Here is an 18,290-nt window from a genome sequence, read left to right as displayed (position 1 = left end):
GTAGGCTACAGTGTAGCCTGTAGGCCCATTTACTACACCGAATGTGTTGCAAGGCTTTTTAAATATTTTAACGAATTTCGTGAGTCAGGTGCCATTTGCAAATTTAAAAACAAGCACAAATATCAGCTCTGATGCAAACATGAAAGTGGCATGCAAGTAGGCCTACATTGTACATTTCTCTCAAGGTCAAAAAAATAAACAAAGAACTAGAAAAAATGCTGGTATTTATGTCAAACTTCAAAAGTAACCACAAAAAGCATTAGACAGAGAGATAGAGGGAGAGAGAGACACACAGAGAGAGAGAGAGAGAGAAACAGAAAAGAGAAGAAAGAGTGAGAATGTAAAATGTGAAAATTACTAGTCTAATAAACTGCTATGAGACATTACAATGTAGGCCTACTGCATGATTCATGTGTTCTACATAGGCCCTATATGACTTATTTCCAAACATCCGGATTATCTTCGACCACTCATAAAAAACACGACTTTAGACTTTTACAGCTACCTGTAGCAGGCAAATTGCACAAGTAGTAGGGCCTACCTAGTACCCAACATGGCATCCACTGAGCACACTTTTCTTAGATGATCCCTGAAGTTTGATCCACCTGCTGCTGCACATGTGTGTACACTCTACAACATGTACATCTCAAGGAGCTGCCCAACCAGATATCACATTCCTGCTTATCAGACGTGCATAACATGGCACATACCATGAAGAGTACCATGAAGAGAAAACCTTCACAGGATTTTGGGACAGGGATTGTCATGTATTAGCAATGACTCTTTCACAGGTTAAAGGGTGTGTACAATTCGGATTGAGCTGAGGATTGAGCTTTCAACGTTTTGCGAGATATTCAGAAACCACTCTGTGAGATGTCAAAGAGCATGCAGTTCTAAGGGGTATCAATTCAAGTTTATTTGATGAAAATCAGTTTTGAAATGGCTTGCAGTATAGATATCCAAAAACAAGGTGAAACAAAGAGATCCTAATAAAAGGCGTGGCCTGTCACCTTTCATTATAATCACTTTTTTTGATATCTTTAAATAGCCATTTGAAAACCAATTTTCGTCAAATAAACGTTGAATCCTTCTTAAAATTACATGCTCTTTCATATTTCATAAAAGGTTTCTCATTATCTCACTTTGGTTAATAGGAATGTTCAAAACATGAATCCTCACCTCAACCAGTACTATACAGTCCCTTTAAAAGGCTCCAATGAAGATACAATTGTATGATCACCTCAGCTGAACATACATGAATCATCATGAATATTAATATATCTCTATGCAACTTTTAAGCAGTTTTTATCTTGCCAGTTCAGGTTGGCTCAAATCACTTTTTATTTTGCTCATTTTCATTCAATTCACATAAATGGCACCTTTTAATAAAGAAAATTAAAATTCATAAAATGAAAGAAAATGGGGGAGATAGGCCTACAGAGAAAAAGAAAATCCATGAGAAGAGTGATGGTATGGAGTGATGAAGACCTAATTGACAGTCTGTGGTTCCAATGAAGGAAAAATGAAAGGAGATCCTGGGAACTCCCGTATTCACATCTGGTAAAATATGTGATAGAAGGATTTAAAGGGACTGTACAGTACTGGTTGAGATGAGGATGCAGGTTTGTAACATTTTTCTTTTGTGTGAGATAATGAGAAACCTCTTATGACATATGAAAGAATAATCTTAAGAAGGATTCAACATTTCTTTGATGAAAATTGGCCTTGAAATGGCTGAGATATCCAATAAAGCAATCCTAATAAAATTGACACTACAGGCCAAAACTTTTATTAGGATCTCTTTGTTTTACATTGTTTTTAGATATAAGTATCTCAGTCATTTCAAAACGATTTTCAACAAATAAACTTTTGATTCCCCTTGGAATTGCATCGTCTTTAACATTTCAGAGTGGTTTCTAAATATCTCGCAAAATGTTACAAGCTGGATCCTACAATGTAGGCCTAACTTCAACCAGTACTGCACAGTCCTTTTAAACTAAAAGATGGTGAGAGAGGATGCTGGCAAAGGAAAACGAAAGGTGAATGAATGTAAAATGGGAGTGACAGAAGAGCAGGTGGAAGAAAAGGAGTAGGATAATCTGCTGGACGTCTTTCATTCTTTGTCTCACCAGAAGGTAGCCGAAGGACGAGGGTGATGAACAGATGAAAAGAGATGAGCCAACGATGACAAAGAGTCCTCTGAATCATCTTGTGGGAATGTATTACAATTTCCTTGGTAACACCTGGTAAGATAGAAAAGGGGAGAAAAAGCAGCATAATAGAGATTGTGATATGTACATCTTGTGAGCCTCCACAACCTATAGGCTGTACGGGCATCCATGCAGGCCACTCACCAAAGTTAATTTTCTTCTCATTACATTGTACCTCCGCCAAGGGAGGTTATGTTTTTGTTAACCGTTGGTTTGTTTGTTAGTTTGTTTGTTTGTTCGTTCGTTTGTCCGTACGTGCAAAATAACTTAAAAAGTAGTTAACGGATAACTGATCGCTACAGAAGAGCCCAAAGAACTTTTCCCCAGTGGTGGAGAGGAGAAAAATCTCTTTGGGAAGAGCAAGATCATCGGTGGAAAGTGGCTGCTTGGCGGAGGTCTGCGCTCCCAGAGTGCTTTTCTAGTTATGTCATGGTTCAGATTGGAATCCTGCATCAGAAGGCTTTCCAACAAAAGTGGTACCGGAAAATATTAAAATTTCTCTGTACCTTTCTTGAAGCAGACTTTTAGAAGAGCATCCAGCCAAAAAAGAATCTATCGATTCTCCCTTTTCTCTATTCTCATGGAAGAAGGCACCAAAACAGCATGCATAGAAGTACTAAATACAGCTACAGCGCACCATGTAGGCCCATTCCTGACTGCCTCTTTTTGTGTGTGTGTGTGTGTGTTTGTGTGTGTGTGTGTGTGTAAAATTGTGTTTTTAAAAAGAACAAATGATGGATACTGAAGTTGTGACCACAGAATGCATGTGAGTACCATGAATTAGATACAAAGTCAATGTAGAGATTCAAAAAAAAAATTTTAAAAAATATGTATCTGTTTCTTTCCTAATTTTCATCCCAAATCACCAGTGTGGAAGTTGCTGTAATACGTCACAATCAAAACATTTCGTGCAGGTGTAAACATGAGCAAAAGAAAGTACAGCTGTACAATGTAAAAGGGGAAGAGCTACAATAGAGCAAATATGCTGTACATATGGCATCCTTGTCAGGAGATTCTGTTGTTTTTATTTCTGTTTGTTTGTTTGTTTTTTACCCTCTGCCCAGATGTATTAGATTAGATTAGAACATGTCTAGTGCCAAGCATGCTGTTCTACAGAGTCATGAAATCACATTCAGAGGGTTCTAGCGATGCATTCTAAATGAGATACACACACATCTACAGTTGTATTACTGCAAATACCAATCCACACGATCCACTGCTCTGACTTCAATCTATGCATGAACTCACAACACCACACACTCACTTTCTCCATTCTTTCAATCAAGCATCCCCTAGCCACTCTCCCCTGCAGTGTTTACGGTTGGAGCGGGATGTTTACAGTAACCCAAGCCCATGATGTGATTGGTGTCCACATAAACTGTGTGCAAGGTCTGGTCTGCCAGCACACATGTTTAGACAATGCCCATCAATCGACAGTCCTCAGAGCTTCCTTTCCACTAGCTGGCCCATACACTTGTATAGGGCTTTTTACACTTGTGTTTCTTAACCCCGGACTTTCTCTGACCCAGGACTATCGTAAGTCCCGTACCAATTTTTTCAGCTTTTTACACTGGCGAATTAGTCCCGTACTATCTCTTGTCCGGGGCTAAGGAGAAAACTGACCTTTTTACACTTGTATTTCTTAGCACCGGACTTTCCAAACCACATGAATATTCATAATTACGCTGTGTACTGTACACGTACACGCACGCACCGGCAGCACTTGATTACACTCGTTTCTGATTGGTCAGTGAGGGTCGGACTTCGTCTCCGTCGCTTAGCCCAGGATTATTTTTTCGTTCTGTTTACACTCACTTGCTTGGCACCGCAATTGCGGTGCTAACCCCTGCTATTTTGCAGGGCCAGATAGTACCGTACTATCGGTGGGGCTAGCCCACTTTGGCAAAAACGAGTGTAAACAGAAAGTGGGCTAAGGATAGTCCCGTACCAACGGTGGGGCTAAGACCCCCCCTTAGCCCCACCGTTGGTCCGGGGCTAAGCAAAAATTTACAAGTGTAAAAAGCCCTTAAGATTATGAACCAACCTTTCGTTTTCATCGTTACAGTTTTGCTTGGATAAATATATACTGTATGATTTCGATAAATTTGTTTATTTGCTTGTTTTTACAGGGCATAATGGATTATGTTTTGTCTTCTACACCATTTTCACTATGAAGTTATTGAAGGGATGATATAGTATTGGTGGAGATAAGGATTGAGATGAGGATTTTCACTTTGTGCAAGATACCAAGAAATAGTACAGAGCACAACATTCTACGAGGAATTTAAAGTTTATTTGATGAAAATCTGTTTTGGGATGGCTGAGACATCCAAAAACAAAGTAAAACAAAGCGATCATAATAAAAGGTGGGTCCCACCTTTTATTAGGATCGCTCCATTTTGGATATCTCAGCCATTTCAAAACCAATTTTCATCAAATAAACATTGAATTCCTCTTGGAATTACGTGCTCTTTCACATTTCATATTAAGAGGTTTCTCATTATCACCACACCCAAAGACTGTTTAATAGAAACCTGAAGTTAGATCTCAATCAAAACTATACCATCCCTTTAATATGCCCTGCACATACTACAGTTTTTCCACATGTGCCAGAATCGGACATTTTGGGCAAATGTCTTTATATACAGGCATGGCAAAAACTATGGTTAATTTTGCTTACTGTGCAGGAGATTGTGTTTTTATCAGTTTGTTTTTTTCTTGAACACTTTTTTTTTTGTAGCATGGTGTAAAAGTGTGTCTTAGAGTCTTCTTTTGATATCTAAACCCATCGAGGACAAACTGATTTTGCTACAGCACACATTTCCCATAGACACCTGCCTGAGCATACTCAGGACTCGTTCTCAAGGGGTTAAGAACCCTTTACACGTACTCTTTACTTTGAACTCTGATAACTTCACAAAGGATGATGCTACTGCTTGGAAAGTTGGCATCAATCATGGACAGAATCTCTTAATAAAGCACACACAATTTCAGCTTACTGTAATCTGTTAATCCTTTCATTGCTGGTGCTCCTGTGGTTTACATCCTTTTTTTGTCCCATTCATCACACAGCTAGCACAGCTTTGTAAATATCAAAGCTCTCGAATAGACCCTACAATTGTATACTTCAGAACCTCTTTTCTCTGTTCACACCTTTCTGGAGTGTGCGCTTTCTTTCCAATACTAGGTATACAGAGTTAATCTGAATTGAGTTATGACAATGTACATCATTTTAAAGGTTAAAGTCTGCTCTTTCATAATTAATCTGTTCTTAAACAGGGAATAATTTTTCAACTCAAATTTGATTAGCAATTTCAGCTGATGAACAATATTTCAAATGATATCCTTTACAGTATGTACACTTCTAATATGGAAGAAAACTGCTACACAAGATAGTTTGTGTAGCAGTGGTGTAAAAATGCATAGCAAATTGCAATGCGATACCAGGAAAATTATTCCCTGTTAAATAAAAATCCTTGTTTGGCGACTCTTTGATGGTTTTGTGATGCAGGGTCACATACAACATAGTTTTATATGGAATATAGGGAATCCAGCTCGCCATTGTGTAGATCGTATAAATACGACACAATGGCAAGCTGGATTGCACGTCCCATTTGTTACATCAAAATGGTTGGTGCTTTGAAATAGAGGAGACTGGCTTCAAGCAAATAATGATAATTAATTAGGGTGATGATGAAACCATAAACCATATGAAATTACTATTAAAGGTAACGTTGTACAACTAAGGTAATTTAATTGGCTATCAACCTGATACTAGTAAGTCAATAAAAAGGTACACTTCATGCATTCATATTAAGTGGACAACTTCATTTTTTCTCTTCAAAGGCACAAAAGTGAAAATTGCTCTTCATAAGTGCTCTTCCAATGCCCATGTAACAATATAAAGAACAAAGGACAATTTTAACATAATACAAAACATGAATTAAGTGGCAAAAATAAAGAGCATGACCTCCGTGATATCTTTGAAGCCCAAAAGATCAATAAAGGAAATAAATGGAAGAAAATGAAGAATCTTCTGTAAAATTCAAATTCAAAAGAAATATGAGAAGCAATACAAAAATGGTGGGAATTTGAATTGATTTCTCAAGTCAGGAGAAATGATTTAATTCTTAAAGTTAATAATCTTTGTGCCCTCACTCCCTATGTCATTTGAAGTTTGGGTTCACAGAAAATTTTCCCCCTTTAGGTAAGTTTGATTTTGTTTGTGAGAACGAAAATTTATTTTCGTTGTTTCATTCATGTCTTTCACTGTGTTAAAGTGGTCTATTGTTATAATTGTTATCTTGAAGGGCATTTCCAAAGGAAAAACAGCATGTGTCAAATTTGGCAATTTTTACTTTTGTGCCTCGGAGGACAAAAACAAATAAGTTCACTCATGCATAAAGTATCCCTTTATATTGACCTACTAGTTTGATAGCCAATTAAATTACCGGTACCTTTCATACACTGATTTTCACTAAAATCTTTTACAAGTTTGTAGACCAATGTGAACTTGAAAAAGTGTTTACTTTCTTTTTTGCTCAGTGTAGATCCATAATTCAAGGAGCAAAACAGCTGGATATTCATGAACTTTTTTTTTCTTTTTTTTTTTGCAAACAGCAAAGAAATATCATCAATGCCACAGCCAACAGGAAGTAATTGAATTCATTTTCAAACTTTTTCATACGAAATACAAATTTTTATGCACGTCTTCTCTATTAAAGGACAAGTTCACCTTCATGGACATGTGGGTTGAGTGAATGCAGCAATATTAGTAGAGCACATCATTGAGAGTTTGAGGAAAATCGGACAATCCGTTCAAAAGTTATTAATTTGTGAAGTTTCTGCTCAGTCCAGGCTGGATGAGAAGACTACTATAGCTTGTGATGTCACATGAGTACAACGATATAAAGAAAGAATAAAGAAAATTCAACATATTTTCACTTTTCTCGCATAACAAAAGAACACTTGACTTCTCTCTTTCAGAAGGCAGGGGGAATAATATAACCCTTAACATATGTCAGTAACAAGTCGAAGAAATTTGCACTTTATTCAAAAAAGTAAAGTTTTGTGAAATTCTCTTTTTATTTTCTTTATATGGTTGTACGCATATGACATCATACACTGTAGTAGTCTTCTCATCCAGCAGTGACTATGCAGATACTTTAAAAAATCATAACTTTTGAACGGATTGTCCGATTTTCCCCAAACTTTCACTGATGTGTTGTACTAATATTGCTGCCTTCACTCAATCCGCATGTATATGAAGGTGGACTTGTCCTTTAAAGGGATTGTACAGTACTGGTAGAGGTAGGGATTCATGTTTTGAACATTCCTAACTGAGATAATGAAAAGCCTCTTATGAAACATGAAAGAGCATGTAATTTTAAGAAGGATTCAACGTTTATTTGATGAAAATTGGTTTTCAAATGGCCGAGATAAAGTGCTAATAATAAAAGGCGACATGCCCCAACTTTATTAGTATCTCTTTTTTTCACCTTGTTTTTGGATATCTCGGCCATTTCAAAACCAATTTTCATCGAATAAACTTTTGATACCCCTTAGAACTGCATGCTCTTTGACATCTCAGAGAGTGGTTTCTGAATATCTCACAAAATGTTACAAGCTAAATCTTTACCTCGATCAGAACTGTACACACCCTTTAAGCACATTGATTTGCATGTAGTGTACAGTAGGATTCCATCATATGGTTTTGGCTGAATGTTCTTCTCCTCCTTCTTCTTGTTCTTCTTCTTCTTTATCTGTCTCCTTCAATCCTGAAGATTTGATTCTTGCAGATTGTGTGTACATCGTATGTGTTTGTGTGTGTGTGTGTGTGTGTGTGTGTAGAGGACTGGACATGTGCAAGTAAAATTTTCTTGTAGCATTCATGAAGGGTTTAGTTTTTGATCAAATTGCAGGTTAGATTTCATTCAATACCATTTCCAATATGAAAACTAATCATAACAAGATCTGATTTTATCACTAGGGACCCTAGTACTACAATAGTAGGGTGCTACCCATCAATCTTAAACTGTTCAAAGGGTATGACATATCTAGACACTCTACAGCATATTTGCATTTTTAATCAGTGTTTGATTATTAAATTCAGCATATTTGAACAATTTGCAATCATGATATTCATATCAAATTGAATGCAGAGTCAGAGTTTTCTTGATTCTTATAAATGGGATGGGAGTTATCCACTTTACACAGTAGGCCTATAGGAATAAATTTAGGATCAGATGCATCAAAATAAGTAATTTGTATTGAATACACAATGGCAAATGCTCAGTACAGTAAATCATCTTCTCATGTACATGGTATTTTACCTTTCAATATTCACCATACATGTACCACAATTCTTGCCTCTGGCCTCTGGCTCCATTTTATTTGCCTTCGCCATTTGGATTCCATTCTCTCAAACGAAATTTCAACAGTAATCATTACACAGCCAGGTACACACAGCCTTGCGAATCAGAGGCTACTCAAGCCTATCTAACAATGTTAGATTTCTATACTAGTTATTACCACTGTCTAACATGAATTCATTGTTCCGGGGGAGGGGGGCCGGTGTAACAGATGATTATTAAATGATGAGGCAAATTGACATTAATATGAGGGATGGGATGTATTCATTTTCCGCGTGTACACAGCGAAACAAACCTGGAGAAAAGAACAGAAAGAGTTGGACATCGCTCTTGAATGGTTAACATGGTTCAACCTCTGAAAACGTCCACTGTTTATGATCAACACAATCTCAGAGCTCTCACTGACTGTGCAGACACGATCTGTGTCGTTACTACTAGTGTGTGATGTGATTGTTGCGCCTTTCTACCTCCGGACTCAGTCAAGCAGCGCAGTTGAAATCAAAGAGAAAGGCGTTTATATGTCAGTCTTCCACGTGTGACACGCAAGGCCAATCAAAAGTTTCATTCAAGGATTCGTGACAGAAAGGGGACCGACAACAAAAGGGGAGAATTAAATGACAAAAACGACATTACTTACAAGTTTGCTGTTTTGCCTTTGGGGAAAGACTTCGAGAGACCGCTCACACAACCAGAGAGAGGATTCAAGCTTCAGCTCGCGCTCGTAAAAATATAAAGTGCACCTTGTTTGCGGGTGGGTCTCCGGCGATGACGGTCGAACGACAGGCTCTGGTCACTTTACACGACTATCATCTCGTCTGTAACAAAACCTCGTCTCGATTACCTTCTGCAACGTCGATGAAATTACCATAAACCTAGTTTCTGCCCAGAAGTTTGGCTAGGAAAAATACGCTCCAGTGTAAACTATTGCTCCTATTGTTGTTTGAGAGGACCACAGCTCCAGAGTAAGAGAGTTTAGACCTCTTGGTGAGAGGAAGATCTCTTCTAGTTTTGTGACTTCACGCGCGTGCGCGTGTTAATGCGATTACAGCGTTTTGTTGTTGGTTTACTTTTCATAGCTTCATATCGATGTGTTTGCGTGCTTTTGCTGATGCCTGGCGCCTGCGTGTATGTAGCGCGCATCTTCATCTCAACACCTGTGGCTGTGTGTACCTCGCCATCTCCTTTCATTTTTCATCTTTAGCTAACAAAAGTTTTAAATGGATCATTGACAGCGTGAAATCAACTCCACGATTACATGCACTGCGTGAAAGCGATTAACGATGTGCCCTAGCTTGCAAATCTTCGCTTCCGATCCTTTACTGTTCTGCATCAACCGTGAGGAATATCCTCCACTTTCTTGCGCATCTCGCAGCTCGCGGACCCACCACCACAGACTCTCTTCCCACCTCCCTGCTACCACTGTTCACGTACAACGTGTACACTTGTACCAAGGAGCTGCTCCTTGCTTGTACACTACACGAGCACCGTGTGCGGACCCCCGCCGCCACTACGGGACCCGGCCCGTAGCCCTACGCCCTCTCAGCTCCTCTCGATCCCTGCCGCTGTTGACGTGGGCATCGCAGCAGTGAGGTTGATCTCTTCTCCAAAACAGCTGAAGATTCCTGCAGACTAAGCTAAGATTAATTTTGCGGAATTATCTCGCTGTATTTCGTTCCAATAACGCAAATTATAAAGCTTTTGGGCTGCTAACGTTTGAGCTGCACTGATACGATCAAAAGACAGTGGAGCAGTGGCGATTTGGGGGATTCGGACGAGAAGCAGTTTTGTAAATTTTCTTGTTTGCCATGCGACACGCGACCAGTCCTACTGGAATACCACTCCCGCTGCTCGCCTCATCAACTGAAGTGCAGAAGAAAGGCTAACTTAAAAACTTTCATATTTGTGAATGTAGCGATAAATTTACGTTGTTACAAAACTGGATGTGCGGTATTTCAGGCACAGAGTCACGCTCTAAATTTCGACACATAGACATTCGTGAAGCGATCTCTGACTGAAAGAAGTAACCACGCATCACCATCAAATTGGAGTGTTACTGTTGACCGATATCAGCATGATGTCTTTCCTATGGATGTGTGTGAAGTTTTTCCTGTTCATTGTCACTTTGCTGTCGCCACACTCGACGCAGCCGATGTTTGGTAAATTTTCCAACACAATGGAGGGATTGCTGCATTGTTTCTTTCACTCTTTGTTATTGTTTTCCTCTTTATCTTGCGTGTATGGGGGGAGCTAGCGAGCTAAATTTTGAAGTAAAAATATCTGTTTAGTGTTACTGTTAGTGGTCGTGCAAAGCCTCATTGATGGTGATGCTTTGTTGGAATTTTACAAAATGTTGTGCTCCAAACAAATGAAGAGTAAGTGTGAATTGTTGTGTTTGTTATCAATGAGAAGGTGGGAATATAGGCCTAAACATTAGAATCTAACTGTTGCATTCTTCTTCTTTTTTTCATGTGTCGGCCTGTGGAAAGGATTTGTACATGTATGCATTGTACGTAAATCATGTTAATCAGTGTGCTGTAGGTAGGCCCTACATGTATGTGAACTTTATTTTGTTGAGTGTTATTTTGCTATGCTGGCTTGTTTGTTTTGTTTTTGTTTTGTTTTGTGTTTGTGGGTTGTTTTGTTTGTTTGTTTTTTTTTTTGCTTCAAAAGAATAAAATTATCCAAAGGAACAGACCTGCCCAAATATTTTGATGATGTGGAATATTCTAATTTCTAAGTGTAGTATTTACCCTTGCAAACTTTGTGGGTCCTACATGTTTTTCAGGATTCAGACCCAGGCCCTGCCACTTATTTTTGTATACCAATACCGTGGGTACTGTTTTCTGCTCTAGGTGTGACTCTTGTCATTGTGATGATGATGATGATAACATCTGGTATGTTATTGTCATTATTATCATCATCATGTCATCATTGTCAGCATGATTAATATAATACTCACTTTCATAAAGTTAGAATTATTTTTGTTTTGGTAGTTTTTATTGGATGTGATAATTACTCATACATTGCAATAGTCTTGACATGTTACTACACTCAAGTTTGATGAATGATTTTGATTAATCACCAGTGCAGTGTACAGTACAGATTGATAACAGCTGCAGGACTACTGAACATTGACAGTTGATGCAACGTAGAAATGTGACTGTGCATCCCAAAACCGACAAAGAGTCGCATGTTATGCTGATTTTACTTGAGGACTCAAAATAGGTGAAACAGGTCAACCTAGTCTTTATTTTCTTTCTTTTTTTCTTTTTCTTAAAGAGCAATTATGAAATTTGGTATCACAAAAAAAAAATTGGGAAATTAGGTTTTTTGGCAGTTTTTCTGGAACAATTTTTGTAGTTAGTGTATGTACAAAATGTAGGTATGTCTTGGACCCCCCCCCCATTTCATTTCCTAAAAACATGCACACTCCACTTTATTCAACTTGAATAACTTTTGAAAAGATGAGTGATTAAATTTTATGTTAACTAAGTAGATCTATTACTTTGAAAGTTAAGATTGGTTATGAATACAATGTGGTGATAGATTGTATAAAATTTATTTAATGGCAATAACAGAGTATTTAACAATTTGTAGGCCTTACATATCTTTAAAAAGCAGGTTTGTTTGTTTTTTTGTTTTTTTGTTTTTTTGTTTGTTTGTTTGTTTGTTTGTTTTTTTTTTTGTTTTTTTTTTTTTGTTTTGTTTTTTTTTTTTGGGGGGGGGGGTTTCCAGGCAATGCGCGCAATGCATTCGTAGCAAGGAAATCCATTCTGTGTTCTAAGCGACTGAACTATGTACTTTCTCTTCACTACAATGGATCTATCCTTTCATTTGACAACGAAGTAAAACAGGAATTACAAGTTAGTAGCATTATTCATAAAATAAAGGAATGGCTGACAGATGAAATGTCAGAACTCATCAATGGTACTTCTAAGGGAAAAGAGTTGTAAGTAATGCTAACTTTAATGGAATTGGCCAAAAGGATGCTGTGTAGGCCCTATTTGCTTTTTATACCTCCGCCAAACGAAGTTTGAAGGGGGTATATAGGAATCAGCGGACGGACGGTCGGGCGGTCGGTCGGGCGGTCGGGCGGTCGGTCCGTTGCAAATCTTGCGTCGCGAACTACTTCCTCAGTTTTCAACCGATTCCCATAAAACTTGGCACAGATGTGTGCCTTGGGTTGTAGATGTGCAAGACGTATTTTTTGACAGTACGCAAAAGTACGTTGCCATGGTAACGGCATATTATGGGCAAAAATGGGTATAAATCTTGCGTCGCGAACTCCTCCCACAGTTTTTGATCAATTTTTATGAAATTAGGTACAGATGTTCATCTGAATATGTTAATGTGCAAGACACATATTTCCGCAGTGGCAAAAAGTGCGTTGCCATGGTAACGGCATGTTATTGGTAAAATATAGGGCAAAATGCTTCATGGCAAAACTGCTTCATCAGTGTTCTTCCAATTCTCATGGAATTTATATTGAATGTTTGTCTTAGGATATAGGTCAGCGTGACACATTTCTTGACAGTGACAAAAAGTATGTTGCCATGGTAACAGCTCACATATTATGAGCCAAAATGATGGAAAATTTTGTGTTGCAAACTACTTCCTCAGTTTTTGCCCAATTTCCATGAAACTTGGTACAGATGTGTGCCTTTGGTTGTAGATGTGCAAGACGCATTTTTCGACAGTATCCGAAAGTACGTTGCCATGGTAACGGCATATTAATGGCAGAAGATCAAGGAAAGATCTAGCGGATTTAACTACTTCGTCAGTTTTTTGACCAAAGCTTATGAAATGTTGTTTTGACCAAAGCTTATGAAATGTTGTTTGGCGGGGGTATAACCAGTCGCTGTAGCGACATTTCTAGTTAGTCATGATTTTGCGTGCAAAGTAAACTGTAGAATTTTAGGCAGGGAGACCATCACCATGTCTACTCATAAATGAATGTGGAGTGGGTATGAAGAGATGAATATTGGGACCAAGACAAGTCAGAGCTCTTGTTCAACTTCTGAGATGATCCCATATCGGAATTGGCTGCTGCATGCATAGTGAGTGCTGTGCACTTCTGCCTCAGGGATCACGTTTGACACCCCGCTGATCTAGGTTTACTTTGGTGGTTAGCCTCACGCTGCTGCCAATTTGCCAGTGAAGTTTCGATACCACTCACTTTCTAAAGTCTTTTTCACGGACTGAAGGCCTGTAGCATTAAATAAATGAAAACAACAAATCTGCTTCATCGCTAATCAAAGAACAAGCCCCCTGATGGAACTGATACTGACAGCTCGCAAACCTTGCTTTTAACACAAAAGGGACACTTTTTGTCATGTAATACCTTCAGCAGTGTTTTCTTGCTGTGACAGAAATCATGCACAGTGTGGCTGTGACAAATGAAATTAGTGATTAGATTGAACTATATTAAAATCTACATCATCATTCCATGGCCAGTTGGTCATGAAAATACCCATTCTACTTCCCATCTACAATGTAAAGGTTTGCGGTGGGCCTATGTATTAAAAAATAAAAGCTTGAATGTAAAATAACAGTGCAGGGGCCTATGTGGTCAGTTTACTAATGAAAGATGAAAAGAGATCATTTTACTATCACCACTTTGTGATGGATCAATTGCACTTTGATGGAAGGGAAAGAAGGAATAAGATTAAGAAGAGGGGCAAGAGAGAGGATACAAGAAGGAGAGAAGGACAGGAAGAAATGCTAGACTCAGGAGAGGTCGAAACTACCGTTTTGTACAATGAAGGAAAGAGAAGAAATTTGAAACTGGAGCTCGAAACTTGAACTTTATTATATGAAGTCCTTTCAGAATATTATGAGAAAAAATGCATAATAACAAAACAGTTAGATACTTGGAACTTGGGTACTAACATATGTGACCCTGCATCTCAAAACAAACAAAAAGTCGCCAGACATGAATTTTTAGTTAAGACCATATTCTGAAAGAGCAGACTTTAAGCTTTGAAATGATGTATTACTCAAATCAAATGGACTCTCCTAACCTATCTAAATATTGGAAAGAAAGCACAAACTCAGGAAAAGTGTGAACTGAGAAAAGAGGCTCTGAAGTACAGTGTCTATTCAAGCGCTTAATCTTACCAAACCGTGCTGGCTGTGCGATGAATGGGACAAAAAACAGGAAGTAAACCACCAGAGTAACAACAATGAAGGGATTATCAGATTAAACTAAAATTAAGCATGCCTCATTAACACATTCTGTCCATAATTTATGCCAACTTTCAAAGCAGTAGCACTATCCTTTCAAAAGTTATTAGAGTTGAAAGTGAAGAGTGTGGTCAAGGTTTTTCAGAAATGAAAAAGGGATTCTAAAGACACACCTAATCACACTATTCTTCCAAAAATGTTCGAGACAAACTGCTAAAAAAAACACTTTCCTGCCCGTTTTATGATACCAAATTTTAGCATAATGTAAAAGAAGGCCCGCTCTTCCAGAAAATATGAAAAAGTCAAGTTCAGCAAGGTTGACCCATTTCACTTATTTTCAGTCCTCACGCAAAATCAGTGCGTGCGACTTTATGTTCGTTTTGAGGTGCACGGTCACATATTAGCCTACATGTAAGATATGGTGCATGTCCATATCTTTATACTGCTGGAAATAAAAATAAAAAACAAATAATGAAGTAGCTTTCCTTTCTTTTCTTTTTCATGTGTACTTTAGTTAAACCTCGACTTTAACACATCTTAATACTGAATGTCATCTTCAGATGAAAATTGTCATTGTGTATAAAAAGTGGGATTTCAGAAGAATCTCTAGTCTAAGCAGTAAAAATAGTGATAGGATATTTCAGCATGTTATTATCTTCATCAGATTCAACACAGACTGTATAGAAAATTTTTGCACTTTTAATACAAGCTGGTATCGTTTCCCATGTTGCCATATCATTTACTGTACACATGATTAACTTTCTCCTGGTGTTTACACACAACCATTGTGTTTCCAAGTAAACTGTTCAAGCCTGGTCTGTCATTCCCAAGCACAAGTACATTGTGTTGATGCTTGTTGTAGCATATGAATCTGATATGATGCAGCTAAGGAGCTTGTGTTTGAAGCTCCTTGACGCAGCCAAGCAGAAAGGAAAATACACAGGGTGGGCCATGTTGACACGTTTCTCAACCTCTCCCTACATTTGACCCCCTTGACCTGCCCAACCTGCTCCTAATCAGATGTCTCCCCCACCCCTGCTTTCCCCTCTCCCCCATGAGCCCCCCTCGTTGCCATGGACACGGGGCAAGGGAGGAGTCAGGTGCCAACATTCCACTCCTGGTGCTGATAAGACCTCAATGTTTTGGTGAGAGATGGCTAACCCCATTCACCCCTTCATATTCCTTGTTTGTGAGGTTTGTTGTCTTTTTATCCAGAGAGAGGCGTGTGAAGGCACTTGGGTCACAGGAAAGGAATTTTCAAAACAATGAATGCACTATTTAATGAAAAGCAATTAACACTTTCTTTCATGAAGGCCTGATAGTTCCATTCTTATCTCTGCTCTTGCCTTTTGTTTTCTGTTGTATATATTTTTCCTTTGTTGGTTGGAATCTACTGGGAGAAGTCTACAGTTGATTAAATTATGAAAACAAAAACAAAAACTCTTGTGAATAACTCATGTTTTCTAGGGTTTCAGTGAGAGCTAGCCTCACTAGTATTCTGCATTCATTGGATCTACATTCAATTGTTTATTTTATATCTGATACTTCTATAGGTATATCCTACCAGGTTCTTGAATATTGCTGTTCTTCTGTCTTTTTTTTTCTCATGATACATCAGCCTTGCCACAGTACCTCTCACTACTCCTGTCAATTGGAAAATCAAGAAAACAAAAACATGAGCATTATGTTTCTGTCCCTTCAGTATCTCAGTATCCTGTTCATCTTTCAGCCCTTCTGCCCATCCCTGATGGTTACTCCCCCTCCTTCCTCTGCCCCATTCTCTGTTTTATCTCTGCTGCGCTTTCCTTTGTGAATGTGCGTGTGCATGTCTCTGTCATCCCCCCCCCCCCTTCCCTCGCTCCCCTCTTTCTTTTCCAATCTGTTGCGTCCCAGTCCTGCTGAGAGCACAAGTGCCTATTTGTAAACCTGCTGAGTTTGATTCATGACGAGAAATAATTGACATGGACTGTAAGCAGCACTCAAACTGACAGTCTGTACATGGGAGCAGGTTTCGATTAAGGAGAAGGGGGAGAGCATTGAGATTTATAATATTTTGTTTTAAATGTGTGGGCCAGGTAGTTATTCAGTGTGATCTGGATTAGCTACACATGTTGTCCTGTCAATGTACATGAACTTGGAACCGCCCTCCCCCCCCCCCCCCCCCAAAAAAAAAAGAATGCAACAAAGATCTACAGTATCACTATCAGGGTCCCGTTTTATCAAAAGATAAAATCGATTTTAAATTTTCTTTACCACACAGGCTGCCATAGACTTATATAGCTGAAATCAAATAATCAATTTTAACTCTTCATAAAACAGGGCCCTGGTGCTTTGTGGAAGTTGGACTCATTTGGAGAGCACAGACGGATCATTCCATTTCAGTGTTATTTAAGCAAGATCAGCAAATATCTGGATAGTTTGTGTTTCATACTTTGTCTATTTAAACTCGTTGGGTTTTTGTTTTGTGATGTAACTTTTTACATACGTTTTTTTTTTTCTTTCTTTGACATGTAGAACTGTTAAGAAATGAGAGTGCCATACAAAACCTTATACTTTGATACACAACCGCATAGCTAAAGATTTTCCTCAGCAATCATAAAGCTTGATCAAACTCGCCCTAGAAGTATCTTAAAATAAAGCTTGGAAGAATCCATAAAAAGTACAAAACAAAGTGGGAAATGAAGGGATTTTTCTCAGACCCCCCCCCCCCACCCCGAAAAAAAAGAAAGAAGTGATTATGAATTGAATACCTAGTGCAATTGTTAGTGTCCATATCTATCCATTTTATGAGTGAAAAATTAACATGAAAGCATTTTGTCAGACATGTCTGCTCATTATATTCAGTATACTATACATCAATCCCATTCATACATACCCAAATACTAGACAATTGCTTTAATTTAAATTGACTTTTGCAATGTAGGGCCTAATGTAAAAACTGTTAATTCTTATGTGTCGACACGTGTACAGGAGGTTTTTAACGCTTGTGAACTGAATCCCAATGTGAAAATTGGTCCATCTTGATTTGTTCAGTGACCCTCACAATAGTATGCCGTGGGCAGTTAAGGGCCTCTTTGAATGGCATGCAAAATCTCATTTTGTATACGATTTCCCATCATGCATTTGTCACATTACAAAACTGATTTGATTTTATTTTATTTAGGCCCTATTTCTGCATTCAATCAAATACAAACTGAATAAAAATTTCAAAAGCACAAAGGCAACAAATTACAAGTGCAGTGATTTAAAATGATAACATTACACGTATAGATAAGCGTAAGCAATAGTATTGTGCAGTAGACATCATATTCCTATGTGAATACTAAAACTTCATAAAGATGCATAGTATTATTTTCAGTATTAACAGAGCCATAGGGCCTATTTAAAGTCGTATGCCCCAGTCATTGTTGGGATGGAAGATTTAAACCACATTCACTTGCAGCTAAATTATATTTTTGGGCCACATGTGAATGGTAGCAAATATAACAGATTTTTACAGTACGATTTAAAAACCGATACAAATAGC

The 18,290-nt window shown here is 38.2% G+C and overlaps 1 protein-coding gene across 1 annotated transcript in view; it reads left to right on the top strand.

Annotated features, from left to right (window-relative positions):
• The first annotated feature begins 10,645 nt into the window (after positions 1 to 10,645).
• LOC139709860 (kin of IRRE-like protein 1) overlaps positions 10,646 to 18,290 on the top strand; it is a 29,180-nt gene continuing 21,535 nt past the window's right edge. The window contains exon 1 of the mRNA XM_071621850.1: positions 10,646 to 10,737. Coding sequence (XP_071477951.1) covers positions 10,653 to 10,737 — 85 coding nt within the window. The 5' untranslated portion in view covers positions 10,646 to 10,652. The remainder of the gene's footprint in view (positions 10,738 to 18,290) is intronic.

Source organism: Diadema antillarum, unplaced genomic scaffold (genome assembly GCF_040938485.1).
Source record: "Diadema antillarum isolate AM-2024a unplaced genomic scaffold, OU_Dant_1.0 scf00000004, whole genome shotgun sequence".
Taxonomy (NCBI): domain Eukaryota; kingdom Metazoa; phylum Echinodermata; class Echinoidea; order Diadematoida; family Diadematidae; genus Diadema; species Diadema antillarum.
The sequence above is the reverse complement of the archived record's forward strand: the minus strand, read 5'-3'. Positions and strand labels throughout refer to the sequence as shown.